Source organism: Pavona decussata, unplaced genomic scaffold, assembly GCF_977016875.1.
Source record: "Pavona decussata unplaced genomic scaffold, jaPavDecu1.1 SCAFFOLD_228, whole genome shotgun sequence".
Classification (NCBI taxonomy): domain Eukaryota; kingdom Metazoa; phylum Cnidaria; class Anthozoa; order Scleractinia; family Agariciidae; genus Pavona; species Pavona decussata.
The window spans coordinates 832,251-848,870 of NW_028145633.1; the positions used below are offsets into that span (position 1 = coordinate 832,251).

Here is a 16,620-nt window from a genome sequence, read left to right on the forward strand (position 1 = left end):
CGTTTTGGAAATTAGAGCCTCTCATCACAGATCCCAAGATAAAAGATCTGACATCCCCACCTTACGCTCGATCGCACTCAACTATATTGCAAAAAAAGGTCCCTCTCCTCCTAAAGCGCTGCTGAGAGCCCTTAACAACCTCAAACGAAGGGATGACATTATTATTTCCGGACAAAGGCTCAGGTGTTGTAATAATGGACAAAGACGAGTACCTTCGTCTTCTACGTGAGGCCCCGGTCAACGACTCTACGAAGTTCGCCCACGTCGACCAACACCTACCAAAATCCAGAGGGAGACCTCCTAAACATTTCCACCCTCTTCTAGAGAAAGAAAAACAGCTCCACGAGAAGGTACATCGGATTCTACCCAAAGGCACAGCCGAACAGCTTTGCCCTAAAGGCTCCAGACTTGCGCACCTGTATGGCCTCCCCAAAACACACAAAGAAAGGCTATGTATGAGACCAATTTTATCAGCTTCCGGTACGTACAACTATCCGTTGGCGAAATGGCTGAAAGAAAAAAATTGCAGCCATTATCTACCAACAAATATTGTATTAACGATATTTCGGCTTCACTGATGAAATAAGAATCACCGGCATCGAATCTGACCACATTCTTGTCTCCTACGACGTGTCCGCTTTATTTACCAATGTTCCTCTGATGGAAACCATTGACATTCTCGTAGACAAAGCCTTCGAGGATGACTGGTTTACTGAGACGCATAGTATGCAACTCCAAAAGCATCAACTAACAGAGTTACTAGAAATCGCTACTTCAAACCAGCTGTTTCAATTCAACGGTGAACTTTTCGAGCAAACAGACGGTGTAGCCATGGGATCGCCACTTGACCTCCTATTGGCCAATGTTTTCATGTGCCATATAGAGAACCAACTGGAGCAAAAGAACATGATCCCGTCTTTTTATCGAAGATATGTGGATGACACTCTGGTCAAAATGCCCAACGAAGAATCAGCGACAGACTTCCTCCAAGTTCCTAACAGCGTCCATCCTAGCCTATTTTTTACTATGGAACTTGAAAATGAAGGCTCTATTCCTTTCCTCGGGACAGTAATCACAAGATGTTGAGACACATTAAAAACAGAAGTGTACAGAAAACCAACTGACACGGGACTTCTGCTTCATTTTCAAAGCCACGTTGACAATAGATACAAGAAAGGCCTAGTTAACACGATGGTTGATCGTGCGTATCGTCTATCTTCCACTGAAGAAGCCTTCACCAAAGAATGCGACAAGTTACGCACCACGTTTTCAAAACTGCGCTATCGGAATACATTGGTCAATTCCACAATACATAGGTTCATGCAAGAAACTGATAGAGCGCCGCACGCCGTGACTTCTTCAGAGCCATCTGTTTACATTAAATTACCTTTCAAAGATCAGCGATCACTGCTGGCTTTGTTTTCACTGATCCATTTGCTGAACTACTTTCGCTGACTCGTGAGATTAATTTGGTAACAGGTAAGGTGATGTTGGGAGATACACATTTTGTGATTAATTGAACTGCGATATCCGCGACCGTGGACTGGCAACAGCTGGTGTAATAACACTTGGCGTGGTTTGAGAAGATAAAGATGATAAAAAATAAATAGACCGAGGTGACGAAGACTGTTCCACAGTAGACGAAGATTTACAGGCTGAATTGAAGAAATATAAGATATTAGTTACGGCTGAACAGAAAGAAAGAACCAAGTAACAAAACTCACATGATATCGTTAGGAAATAAAAAGTTACCGGAGTTTTAGAAGAGAAGAAACCAAAAAAAAAATGTATTGAAATTTAAGTTGAAGCCATGCATTGATTAAATGGTTGATCGATTTACTCTTGATTTACTGATTCATTGTTTTTCCGAACTGCTCGAGCCTGTAACTTCGCTGCTAAAAATCAATCAATCGTAAGACGTTCGTCCCACATACAGCTCATTTATTTCATGACAGTGCACATCGGAGGTTCAGAAGAAACGTTGGCCGTCCGAAAATGAAATACAAAGCAACAAATGCTCCTGAAATTGTCTATTTTGTCCAAAATACTAAACTTAAATACGCTCCTGCCACAGATGTGTTAATTGGCCTAGTTTGCATCTGAGCCCATCATACGTTCTGGTTCGTCTATATTTAACGTATGAGTATTACTGTTTACGTGCTAGTAGGGCTTTGCAAACTACACCATTATTAAACGTGATTTATTCTTTGTTGTTTTGTTCCCATTTTTGTTATTAATGTGTTCTTCCTTTGCCTTTTTTTCCCCATACCTTTGTGACTAGCTTCTCCTTCTTCTTTTTTCACGCAAAATGATCATGATTTCTTTAACGCAGAACGCAGAAGTTTTCTCATGCACGGTCAGGTTATCCGTCGCCGAATTTCTGGATGTGATGCGAAGTGTCATCGTTCAAATGAAACTCACTTGCTATAACTGTTCTTTGGCTCTTTTTATCATGCTGTTGAACGTGGCTTTAGCGTTTGGGTTTATAGATGAAATGTAAAATGTGATTTTGTAAATGGAAATCACTAAGTAGAACAATCCTATGATGCTGTTTGTTACACTTTGCAACCTATTCCTTTAATTTTTATAGCTTAACTGTTTATTGAATTTCAAATGAAAGCCGTTGATCAAGTCTTTACTAGATAACTGTATATTTTGGCCCTTGCTGAAGATGACCGTCGAATTACAGGCTAAATTGAAGGTTTGAACGGCCACTTGTCCTAAGGGATAAATGTTTTGTAGCCATACAATTCTCTGTTCTTGAGGAACGTTGTATGTTTACATATTTTAAAATGGTTAACGACATCACTTACCCAAACATTCAGCAGCGTGGTATGTCGCTCTAAAGTCGGTGTAAGAGTCACTTTTATCAGACTTGAATATTACAAACAAGTGGTTTAACGTTGAGTTGATTCCTTCCTTTGGGGGAGGGTAACCTCCATAAAACACTCCCAGCATCTCGCCTCTGGCATTCTCTCCATCATACACGTATAACCCGTCAGTGTTATTCTCGCTTTGCAAACTGAAGTTCGAGAATATTGGGAGAATTTGTTGCCCGGGGTTGACCGTCATCTTCCAAGAACAGTACTGTCCATCCGGGTACTTTTCTGGAAAGTTTGGTGAATGGAAAGTACCATTGGCGCCAATCATAGTTTTGTTACATCCTAGAAAAAACATGTATGTACTGTGACTATCTTCCGCTCAAATTGTAACAATGGTTGACGGATTAAAGGCAAAGGAAGCTATATCCTACTATAAACAAAATTACCGATCCTGTATACAGATTCAGTAGAAATTGATTCATACCGAAAAACAGAAACAGTGAAACACACTTTGGTAACTAGTGTATCTTTGCAGTTTTGAAGCTTGAACCACTTTGCCTCTCATCCACTCATTATTCTAACTTAAGTTGGAAGTCTGAGTGAACGCTATGGTGTTGCAATTTATAATGATTTCATCTTTTTTAAATAGTACAGGCGTTTAGCAATTTATTAGCATTTTACATGTCACTAAACGAAAGTTTTCGCATGCGCAGTGCAAGTGAAAACCATTTACCCTGATAGTAACAGTAATGATCAGTGTGGTCCCAGATTCAAGCTCCATGTGGATATACTTTTCTCCAAGGTCGTCGACATTAACATCATCTTTATTATAAATAAAAACCACTTACCTTTATAATAACAGTAATGAATCTTGTGATCATGGGCTCCATAAGGATGTGTTCCTCCCTGGCTGTCTGCAGTATGATTTTCTTCATTATCAAACCGTATCCACTCCACACTAACTATCGCCCACTTCACCTGTTGACATTTAGCTGATTCATAAGCCAGCAAGTAAAATGGCACCGCAGAAGGGAGGGAGACAGAATTGTTTTTGTCTCCATCAGTTCTACGGCAGAACTTTATTGTTGTGTTTCGTCCATATACACCATCAGAAAGTGTCCCTGACATATGGTTTTTCTTGAAGTTGTATTTTTCGTCCCATGAGATAAATCCTGATGACATATTTACGGGACAGGACCCGCCTTTCTTTGTAAATGCAGTATTTACCTAAGATTGATATGAAAAATAAAATTTAACCTCACGCTCTTTATAATTTCTTACGTTTTCTGTATGGTAGTTTGCCTCTGTTACTTCTCAGTAAGTTACTCTTGCTGTCGTTGTTGTTGGTTGTGCTAGTGGTGGTTGCTGCTGCTGCTTTCTTTTTACCTTTTTTTTTTCTAAATTTACTTTGATATCACGATTTGTACATCTATAACCTGACGGAGGTCTATATATAAATGAAAGTCAATGCTTTACCTGGAGGCCAATGGCTTCGTTCAGTTTATGTCAGTCGATGTATTTGTTTTCATGCAGAACGATCTTTCAATGTCATTCTTGTTCACTATTGCATCAAGGTGAAATTCCCCTGATCTGTAGTTATTTGAATTATCACTTTTGGTATCCTTGTATCTCCGTCCAATCATCCACTGAAATTCATCATCATAAGGACACCCGGATGCTGCCTTCGGTATCCCGTATGAACCAGCTGGCCAATCAACAGTCTCTGAAACCGTAACGTCAGTATTTTAATTCAAAGTGATTTACCTGAAACGTTCTAAGGAAAAAGACCCACTGAACTGTGTACCACCCCACATATGCCACTATCACCTAATCTCCAACACAAGCAAGAACAATTATCACGTAAGGAAAAGAGAAAATTGGTGCCAACCACAGAGTTAACCTTATATGTGAAACTTGACGAGAGGATGATTGGATTAATCACGATATGCTGAGAATGAACGATTACATGCACAAATAGGGTCTGAAAGAGGGTGCTGGATTCGCAGCCATCAGAATTTACGACATTTCTCAGCTATCAGCTTAAATTTTGGCAATAGACCTTATGCAAGAATGGCTAACATTTTAAATAATTAGTTCGTCTGCATCGAGGTTATCTCTACAAGCCTCGATCAAGTTAAAAGAAAATTAGAATATCAGCCATTTCAGCCATTTTTGCATAGGGTCTATTTCTCAGCTATCAATTAATCATAAAGGATCTCAGTCATCTTTTACTTCTGATCTCACTCACCCAGACAGTTTACGGCATAGTAAGAAGCACTGAAGCCCGTGTAGGACCCTCTTTTATCTGATTTGAATATAATAGTCATGTGATTGTATTAAGAGCAGATTCCCTCTTTAGGAGGTGAATGGTCTCCATAAAACACTCCCAGCAAGTTTCCTGTGGCATACTCTCCATCGTACACGTATAAACCGTCGGTGTTGTTCTCGTGTTGTAAGTCGAATGCTGTGAACCTTAAGCGTATTTGTAGTCCTAAGCTGACTGTGATTTTCCAGGAGCAGAACTGTCCATCTGGGTACTTTCCAGGGTAGTTTCGTGAGTGAGAAGTACCACTGTATCCAGTCAGTGTTTCCTTGCAACCTGAAAACGAAGAACTTCAGTTATCACACGTTTGGTTAGCATTGCGAATTTCACTGCTTTGTTGTAATATCTTAATGGTGATCTATTGTTTTTAAATTCTTCGAAACGTTGGGATAAATTGAAAAATTGATGACTTTGAGCACGTTTATCTACCTATATCTTTCCCAACAATACGCTAAATCTTCATATAATAAACAGGATCAATTAAGGACGTTCCCTACCAGAGTAAATTTGGCGGAGTCTGTGACTGTGCAAGAAGCGGGTTTTAGCAAGAACTTTCGGAATACAAATGGAAAACTAGTGGTAACTGTATATGTGCCACTTTCTCCGAGAAAGTGAGATGACGCTACCACCACTGCACGTACATTAGCCAAATGTTAACCGGGGAAAACAGGCCTCCCTCCAGGCCCTGGCTAGCAACCTTTCTTGCTCGTTTACAGGTTACCACCAATGGAAACATTGCATCTATTCTAGCTGTGAAGAAGTCAGAATGGAAGGAAACCGTGTATGCCATAAGCAAGAGCACACACTCAAATCTCATATACTACGAGTTTGCTTTTAGTTTTTACTTGATAAAGCACGGAACATGGGACATTCAACAAATTTGTATGAGTAGATCCCCTGCTAATTTTTAAATGAAAAAAATAAAAGTGTCCCTTTTAAATGTTTTCACTAAAATATCTACAACCTGTGACCTACCAGTCGTTTTTTCATTAGGCTTAATGTAGTTTTTTCAAAACCCTCGAAAAATTCCGAGCGTCCCGATCACATGACCGATGAAGTCACCATGGTAACGATGAAGGAACGATACGTCTAATAAACATCTACACGCCAGTAAATCTATTTTGCAGTGTGTCTTAAACTCACGAAGATATGCCTCGTGACCTATTCCACCAGATTTTCGGGTTTTGCGCTTTTGTGCATAGCTCCCTTAATTGTTAATGGACAATTTCTATAAACTTCACACCAATCTCTTTCTGAGTACATTTATTATTTTCGAGGTGACAGATTTCGTTTTTGCATCGAGCTTAAAGGCGTTTTGATTGTGGTAACGTGACTGATGACGTCATCACACTAAATTTCATATGAGTGATATTTTATGGCAAGTGTTATTCCCATGTTGTGTGGCATCCTCCTTGGCTTCAATTTGACAAAGTTATTTAGTACTTGCGATTTTTCAGGTGCAAAGGATTCCGGGAATAATAACAATAATAATATAATAATAATAATAATAATAATAATAATAATAAAAATAATAATAATAATAATAATAATAATAATAATAATGATGATGATGTAATAATGATGATGATGATGATGATGATGATGATGATGATGGTGATGATGATGATGATGATGATCATAATAATAATAACAATAATAATGTCAACACTTCCGCAAGCCCGGTACAAAGAAAAAACATTTACCTTGATAATAACAGTAATGAATCTTGTGATCGTGGATTCCTGCTCCATAAGGATGTGTTCCTCGTTGACTGTCTACGTTATTTGTATCTTCATTATCAAAGCGTATCCACTCCACATTAACTACAGCCCACTTCACCTGCTGGCATTCAGCTGATTCATAAGCCAGCAAGAAAAATGGCATCAGGGTGGGGAGAGATATGGGATCCTTTTTGTCTCCGTCTGTTCTACAGCAAAATTCAATCTCTGCGTTTCTCCCATATGCACCATCAGGAAGTGTTCCCGACTTGGTGTTCCTATTCCCGTTGTCTTCGTCGTCCCAATAGATAGATCCCCGTGAAAAGTTCCCAGGGCATGACCCGCCTTTCATATAAATGCAATATTTACCCGAGGAGCAGAAAAAATGTCAGTTCCTTTTTATTGAGTTACTGGTTATCTTTTATATTAATTTTTGTGTTTCATAGCCTGAACCGTCGAAAAAAATAAATATAAATCACTTTATTTAAGTGTCACTGTACTCAGCGCAGAGACCTAATTGGGGGGAAATTTTCAGATTGAGTTGGAATTTGAGGAGAGGGGAAATTCAGAGCACCAGGAGCACTGTTGCGTCAAGGATGAGAAGAAACAGCAACGTTATACCTCTTATAACCTTAGCGACAGGCCAGACCTTCCTAAGGGAGTGGGGTGGAGGGGGAAGAAAGGGAAGGAAGGCCCAGAGAATTTACAGGATACTGTAATCGAGCAGAAGTCGGAGATCATCCTCTTGGGAGTTACCTTAGACGATCAACTAAATTTTTCAAGTCACGTAAGCAATATCTGTTCAGGTTCCTGTCAAACTGGTGTTATTCTGGGATGATGCTACCTAATACCTGTTAATACCAACATCTGCAAATTTACACATTGTTAAATTTTCTAATCTACCTAATCTCACCTACTGTCAGATTGTCTGGCATTTTTGTCATTTCTCTGATGCCATAAAACTCGAAACATTTCAGGGATGTGCCCTATCTGCTTTTTGATAATATATCAACATATGAGGAACGCCTGCAAAAGGAATAGCCTACCAACATTTCATACTCGTCGACTGCAAGCTATCGCAACTATAATGTACAAAGTTAAAAATTATCTAGCGCCACCCTATACTATGGACTTATTTGTGGTTAACAACAATCAGTATTTTCTCAGAAATCCAGAATGTTCCTTACCAAGGTCTCGAAGAGTTGCATATGGCATACACAGTATATAAGTTGTTTAGGTCGTAGTTTGTTGCGGGCTAAAGGTTTACGTGGATTCCCCCTGTCGGACATATTTTAGTACTCGTGCCCTGGTTTAACCTTGGGTTTGTCATGACATTCTAGGTCCGCGGCAAAAACGGCGCCTGATTTGAAATCAACTTTGTTTTCAGCGAAGGCCTGTGTCTCTAAGTGAACTTCTCCGAGAAATAGTTGCTCCGAAAGGACCGCACATCATCCTTCTTGGCATGTGGTGAGGCAGGTAAGCGTGTGCTTAAGTTTCAAGCAAATTTTAACGAGATTTTCGTAGTGCTCTCCTCAAATGACGGGTCAAATTACATTCAAATTCGACTTTAAGTTTCCAACCTTTCCCTTAACATAATACAGTGCTGCACGTGGACCAGCCGCTGAGAGATAAACCGCTCAAAACGGCGTTTGAAAGCACTGAGAAGCCTTGAAAACATAGAAAAACACACCGGGTAAGCTTTTTCATTATATTTTTGTGGGTTTTTGTGGGAATATTGTGGTATAATGTTCGGTTTAATTTTAACGCCATACAAACTCTTATATCACGCTTTGATGACCTCTGCGGATAAATTAATTTTGAACATTCACAGAGCTATTCACAGAGTTATGAATTGTTTTGACCATTTTGTGTTGGACTTGTATAATTCATTCGCAGCTCATATTTGTAAACACGCCCTAAGTTTAAAGTAAACTGTCAAATATTTCGAACCATAAACAAGCATTATTTTTCCTTATTTTCTTCTTTTGTTACCGTTTGTTATAGACCTTATGCAAAAATGGCGAACATTTTAATATTCTTTTGTCTGTATTCAAATAAGCCTCACTAGCCTCGTTCAAGGTGAAATATTCTTTTGATTTTTGAATTCAAGAACGAGGTTAGTGAGGCTAATTTGAATGCAAAGAAAAGAATATTAAAATGTCAGCCATTTTTGCATGGGGTCTAGGAGACTATAAATATTTCTTTACGAGGAATATTCACAGAGTAACGAATTTTCAAATATTTTTATCCGAGAGGCCAAATTGCACTGACGCGTGAAAAACGTCACGCGGTAGCCAACTTGCAAGCCGTTAAAAAATTAAATGCTTTCTTTCCGGCAACAAAAGATAAATTTTCCTTATTGTACGCATTTCAAGCTTTACACAGATACATTAATAGTTTCCACAGGAGAAATTTTTGCGGAGAGCTTAATTTTTTCATCCACAAGTATTTTATACCATCGTACGTCATCGTAATTCAGCACTGTGATCTCGCACGATCAACAAGAACAGCTGGTTCAAAACATTTTCCGCTGACGCGTAAATAGTTTATAGGCACTTAAGATATATGTATTAAACTCCAGAAAGGATAAGGAATTTGTAACGCTATCACGTTCATACAATAAGCAGACTTGCATGTATATAAATGCTGTTAAAAAGGAATTGTGAAGCTCCGCTTTTAGGCTGGCAAAATATATATATTAGAAGGACCTTGGAGTGCTTGTAGATAACACTCTGACCTGGAATAACCACATGCAGAAGGGTGTAACCAAAACTCAGGACGCTTAACAGGTTTCCCAGTTTTTAGCAAACGACATACTTCTGTTAATATACAAGCAAACTACATTCTACCATTTCTGGACTACGGATGTATTATCTGTTTAAAAAGTCCTCTCAACACTAATGCGGCGCACTATATTAATGGTGGACAGCAAATCCTGTACTCACGAAATTCTTTCTAACTTAGGACTCAAGGCTCAAGAACTAAAAACAAAATCTGAAAAAAGTATCCGCTTCTCTCCTGCCCTTGAAATTCATTTAAATGTAACTGGTCAAAGATCTTATCGGTAGGAGATCAACTGTGGGTCGAGTTCAACTCAGTACCTGCATCAAGTCGAGAGCTAAACACTACACGGTGTAGTTGTTCATCTTTCTTTTAGTCGCAACCTTACAAAAGACAGAGCAACAGAAGGACAGAAAGAGGAGAAAAAAGAAAAGTAAAGAAAAGGAAGGAAAGAAAGAAGGAAGCAATGAAGAAAGAAAAACACTGAGAAAACTCAAAGAACAGACACAGAAATAAATTCTTATTGGTCACTTGCTCTGTCAGATTTCAATTACCTCGAGGCCACGGGCTTCGTTTCACATCAGTTGATCTATCTGTTTTCAGGCAGAAGGATCTGTCAATGTCACCCCTGCCCACTGTTGCGTCAAGGTGGAATTTGGCTGATTTGTTGTTTGGATTGTTATTTTCGGTATCCTGGTATCTCCGACCAAGAAGCCACTGAAAGCCATCAGCAGAAGGACACCCGGATACAGCCTTAGGTATCCCGTATGACCCGGCTGGCCAATACATGGACTCTGAAAAGTCAAGTCAATACTTAATTCATAATTACAATACAAGGCACGCAAACTCCTTTCGTCTACCATTATATAGAACAAATATCCGGCAATTCTCCGTCTTTTATCAAAGTCCGAAATTTTTTAACTCTCTTTCTCCTGAGATTACTGGCTCTTCATGTCTCGAGTCCTTTAGGAAAGAACTTAAAATTTCTATTATCATCAACCACTTATGTTAAGGGTGTACAAATATGACTTTTCAGAACTTCGTTTTACCATATTGTCTAGGTTTAGTCATTATTTATTTCTCTGGGAGGGAACCTAAGTTTTACAAGCCCCATGGTATTTTTTAGGTTCCCTCGCCACTTCTTTTCTATCTCTTGTACTTTAACCACTATATATAACTTTGTAATCATCTGTAACCATTGTAATCATTGTAATCATTGTAATCTGTTTATCATTGTAACTTGTGTGTGGCAAATAAACTAAATAAATAAATAAATAAATAAATAAATAAATAAATAAATAAAAAAATAAAAAAAGTCAATACTTAATTCACAGCCACGCCGCTGGACTGTGCCGGGGAAAGAAACTCTTGGAATCATACGAACATGTTTAACAACGTTTGTATCCTTTTTGAGTCCCCCCATTATGAACGTTGGGTGTTTTATGTTTTAAAGTTTTGAGAGTACGTGCACTTATGAAAATGTCGCAAAAGGCAACTCCAACTCGAAACTGGAACTCGTCAATGTCACAAAACCTCATCTGGTCAGATTAACCGGTTCCTTCAAATTATTTATCTATTAACCCATGAAAACCTAACAAATGTCAACGAGGCGCATTTAAAGGAACCAAATCTCTGCAGGACTTCTGAACTCAAATAACTTATAAGTTCCTGTCAAATACATACCTGAGGATTCGAAGGAGAGTGAAAGGGTTAACAGGTTTAGAAATGTCCACAGCAGCATCTGAAAATCATGGTCAAACCTATATGATTATGCTATATAATGCAGATGATTAAACTTTAATTACCAAATTTTAATTGACAAACTTACAAATAGTCGCCAACTGCGAACCATAATTTGCTCCAGCTTACTAACATCTGAAATGAGCTTCTTATTAGTTAATTACCGATATTCTTTATGAGTGACATTCATCCTCGACAGTAAGTAATTTTTTTTACTGGTTTCCGTTAGCGCAAAACTATGCTGGGGCTAACTCTGTTTCCCGGTGTACATATGTCAGGGTTCGCTTCTCTTGATATCAGAATCCAATCCGAATCCACTTGCTACATCTAGGGAGTCCTAGAGAGAAGGGTTTTGTTACTCCGTTGGTAATCTTATTTTGATGTAAGATGGCGGCTGTTTGCTTTCATAACGAGATGACTAGCTATTCATTCACAATGGCATAACTTAACCTTCTGCATTAAGGATAATTGTAACTCAGGCACTGATGAATGTGAAATTCCTTGGGTAGAAATTGCAAATTCGTCTAACGGAATAGGGAAGGAAAACTCTCTCCTTATTGGCTAACTTCAGTGTTAATCTTCAGCGCTAAAATTGTGAAATTCATAAACGTATATTACTGTAAGTTAATAATCATACTTTTAAAACTATTTAGGGATGGGGCACTTTTAATCCAAGGGGGTAAGAGTTAATAATATTTTTTCATTACCCTTGATTTTCATTCTATTAGTGGCAATGCAATTTTTGACCTTACTGATTATCTAGCTAACTTTCTGATTATTAAAGAATTTAAAATTTAAAATTTTGCTCCATCGAAAGATAAAGTTTAGAAACAGGATTTCTCCCGAGAATCTGTATGATTATTGAAACATCTTAGTTCTAAGAGATTTATTAAATTGCCGGAAGGATGTTTTTAATAAGCATTCCAATGCATCCCAACGAAGCAGCAGTGCCTGTCTCTCAACGCAGGTATATAACTGTTGAGAAAATTCAGAATACAAAATGAGAGAGATCGAAGGTATGTGTGTCAACAAACAGCATCGTCACAATAGTTCACCAACAAGGAAATTACGATTTGTCACTTGGAGGTACAACAGACCGCGGAACAGAGAAAACCTATTACTAAAAGAGCTTATGTTTGCTCAGCCAACCTTATTTAATTGTTCTTTTCATTCTCAGCTAATCATCGCCAATATAAAATTTGCAGATGAGCTGCTTTTAGACCGAACCGCGGATAGTTTCCGTTTTCCTGTGGAACCCAGTTTCTTACGGTTACTGGAATGGGGGAGCGTTTCGTGCATAAGCGAGTTGTGAGTAAAACCAAGCTTTCATTCATTTATTCGAATCCCTGATATTCTTTATAAGTTGTACGCTTATAGTTTTCGATCCAGCCGATCGCTGACACTTTTTTGATCCGGAAGTGAAAGGTAAATTCAAGGTTTTTGCGAAACGGGGAAATTAGTATTACTTTTCTACATTCCACTGTACTTCTTTGACTCGAAAAAGAAATCCAGAATCCGAAACGGTGATGCGCCAAATGGAGACGGGGGAATATAAAATTTGGCCATAATTTTGCGAGAGGCGTTGTGTTTAAAATGCGTTCGCCAAATGTCGCGTTTCAAACACCTGTCACGGCACTTTCGACAATGATTCTTTCCTCACAAACTGTTGTTTCTTAAAGTAAAATTATAGCACTCGGGGCTTTTTTGGAATCACGAATAAGTGTTGCAAATGGGTGGTTCTGACCATTCTAATAGTCTGAGCTGCACCATTTAAATGCAAAGTTGTTTTTTTGCACGGCTTATGACTTACCTATGACTATGCGGGTAAGAAGATCTTAGCAAGCACTTTGTTTTAGATATAATTAAGAAATAATCATTGTAAAAAGCTCTAGAAATATAAAAAGTTATATTATTTTTCCAGCTTGAAGCTAAATTACCCTCAGTAATTTTGAGCCGTCTGCAAAATAGCGGAGAATGCAAGGAAAACAAAATCTCTCACGCCATGTTACATTCTCTTCAACTGCATACAAATGCAAGTCTCACGTACAGGAAGTAGCATTATTATATACGAGTTTAAAGCTGGTGATGATCACTTTGAAGTGCTATAGTGTACAATGTAATGAGATAAAGTGACTAGTGTAAACATAAGTTATTTTTTAGCAGGTTTTACAGATTCCGCATGTTCCGCAGGTTGCGCTGTTCCGCCGTCTGCAGCTGAGTTCCAGAAACATACAGTACGATCTTCGATCTCTATGATTTTGTAGTTTGAAGTTTCCGAACTTCTAACGCATATACTTAACAGATAGGCACTGCTCCTTCATGGTAGTGTGAGTTTATGGAGCCAGGCCTTGTTTTCTAGACTATACAGTTTATTAAAAACATCCCTCCGGCAATTCAGGCTTACTCTTTAATCTTAGAACTAAAATGCTTCTAACTATGACTTCAAATCAGTTTAAAAAAGTATATACTGATTCCTTCAAAACTGCTCAGGCATATTAAGGCATGGCCAAAAGCCTAATTTGCATAAAAAATAGAAAACAATCAAAACATTTCGTACATCAAACAAAAAACTGTCAAACTTGGTAGTTATATAAAACTTGAAGACCTTAACTGATTTTTGCTTCAAAGTGATAAGCAGTTTGGTCACGTGACCTGTAAATGATCATTGATTGTTAAAGATCTTCTAAGCCAAATGGGGTATATAAAATGAAATAGAATTAAATCTCCTTTGGTGTCATACGTTTACATGTCAAGGGCTAGAAATGAATTAGCCTTGTTTGCGTGTCCACATTAAATAGCAGTCCTACAATTAAGGGAAATAGGTCACGTGACATTAGAAATGGCTTAATAACTTCTAATAGGAATGACAGGTACCACCATACAAGGCTAATTAATAATGAACTTTCATAGTGTAATAGTATGACACCCGAAAAGGTTTGATTATAGTTTGTTTTTTATACCCCGTTTTACTTTAAAGATTTTAGACGTTAATCGTCATTTAATGGTCACGTGACCAAAATGTTCCACACTTTAAAGCAAGAATCAGTTAAGGTCATCAAGTTTTATAAGATTGCCAAGTTTGACGTTTCTTTGTTCAATCCACGAAATGTTATGATTGTTTTCTGATTTTATGCAAATGAGGCTTTTGGCCATGCCTTAATATGCCTGAGTGTTTCTGTTATATCCAGAGTAATATTTTTAGGAAAATGTTCCCTACTCTAGCTACCAGATATCTTGGGAACTAAGAGTTTCTTTACTGAGAAAATAGGCTTATCAATTTCCTTATGTCAACAAATTAAAATCATCGTCACAGTTAGCTCACAGCCGAGGAAATTACGATGCGAAAGGAAATTAATAAAACTCTTTTCATAAAAAAATATTTCTACCCATAATATCTAATTGCTACTAAAGTAAAATAGTTTCGTAATAATATTTCCCTGCATAAAAGGATGATATTTTTCAAGAGAGGAGTGGGTAGATATTTGTCTATTTGTAGAGATTAAGCTTACACTCAAGTTGCATTGTCAAGGTTTCTTGAAAGCAAATAATTATATATGAAAAAAATGGAGTCCAAGCAGTCGCCAAGAACGAATTTTGAATTTCCTATTTGAAAATAGCTATGTGTAAGGAACGTACCTTTGCAGCAAGCCGTTAAGAATCTGTTTTTAAAAGCTTCTGCGTGAGAACATGTCCAATAATTTATCAGTAGGTCACTCACGATGTTTGGTTTCTGTTGAACCCTTCAGACACGTAATTTGAGCATCAAGATACCCATTGATCTGTGAATAGCGAAATTACAATTTCTCACCAGAACTCCTTTGTAGTTCTGTTTGCGTCTTGTGTGGTTTTTGGGTTCCAAGAGAAAAAAAGATTATTTCAACTAAAATATCACTGAACTTTTGAGCCATCTTGGTACTAAACGATTTGTCAAATTGCCGGAAGGATGCTTTTAATAAACACTCCAATGCAGCGAAGCAGCAGTGCCTTTCTCTCAATGCAGGTATTTGCAATAAAAGTTGGGAAAATTTAGAATACAAAATGAGAGAGATCGTAGGACTTAGTGTGTGTGTGTCAACAAACAGCATCGTCATATTAGTTCTCCAACAAGGAAATTACGGGCGATGTACGGCAGATCGCGGAACAGCGGAAACTACTAATAAAATTAAAAAAAATATATAAATTTTTTATACAGTTAACATTTTCTAACTGTTCTTTTGATTTCAAAATAATCGTCGGCAATATAAAATTTGCAGATAAGCTGCTTTTCAGATCGAAACGCAGATAGTTTTCTTTTTTCCGGAGAAACCCAGTTTGCCAAGTCTGTACGGCTTTCTCCCAGCCCCCACGATCAATTCGTTTCGGTGACGTAACTGAGGCGAACGGCCGAGGAAAGCCTAGAGAAAACAGACTGCGAATGCGTTTGCTTCGTTTTCAAAATGGCGGACCTCGGGTGAACTCTCTTTATTGACCTAGCTTTATATACTCATCAGACCAGAAGATACTGCTAAACTGTAAAAGCGGCGATATTAACCCCAGTTGAACCATTTCTTTTCGATGTAAGTTGTGTAAGTGACGTACATGTTTTTAAACTAAACACACCAGAAGATTCTTCATTTTGTTTACTGCGAGAAGCAGATTTGTTGTTAAGCCTTTTTAAAATGTAAGCTTGTACCAAAGGGCATCATATGAAACTAACTACTGGAAATGTACATCTAGATTGAAATCTAAGGGTGTGTTTACATGTGAAAACTGGCACCGCAAACTCCCCGCAAATTCGATGCGGGTTTAATACCGGTGATTTCATGCCTTGTTTACATGAAGTGACACTTCATATCGACCGACGTGATTGTGACGCCATATTGGATTGGATGTCGAAAACTATGCATGCGCAAACCGTTCCAGACTCCCGGGAAAGTGATATCATGCTGGAGCGAACAGTCGTACCGCGTTTACATGACATCGGAGTGAGTTTTCGCACCGCAATAAAAATCTCGCTCCGTTACAGTTACCAGGGTGAATTGGTGCCGGTTTAACTCGCTCCGGTATGAGATTATGTGTACGTATCATGTAAACGAATACAGAGCCACAGGAGGGAACCGGAGTAAACTCGTACTGGAATGAAAGTCGCGCCGGTATCATGTAAACACCCCCTACCTGTCATTTTCAAACTACAAAAGTTGCTGGAATTCTTTCAAACTCAGCTTTCTGCTGGAGGCCAGCTTAGAATTTTTAAAGG

At 38.2% G+C, this 16,620-nt stretch overlaps 1 protein-coding gene across 1 annotated transcript; it reads right to left on the reverse strand.

Annotated features, from left to right (window-relative positions):
- Nucleotides 1-3,669: 3,669 nt before the first annotated feature.
- Nucleotides 3,670-11,067, reverse strand: LOC146458815 (uncharacterized). Its single transcript, XM_085090302.1, has 6 exons — nt 10,968-11,067; nt 10,199-10,438; nt 6,849-7,208; nt 5,071-5,421; nt 4,299-4,545; nt 3,670-3,800 (listed from the first exon to the last, which is right to left on the reverse strand). Exons 1-4 carry the CDS (start codon nt 11,065-11,067, stop codon nt 5,159-5,161), a joined length of 963 nt encoding a protein of 320 aa, XP_084946428.1. The 3' UTR covers nt 3,670-3,800; nt 4,299-4,545; nt 5,071-5,158.
- Between the last annotated feature and the right edge of the window lie 5,553 nt (nt 11,068-16,620).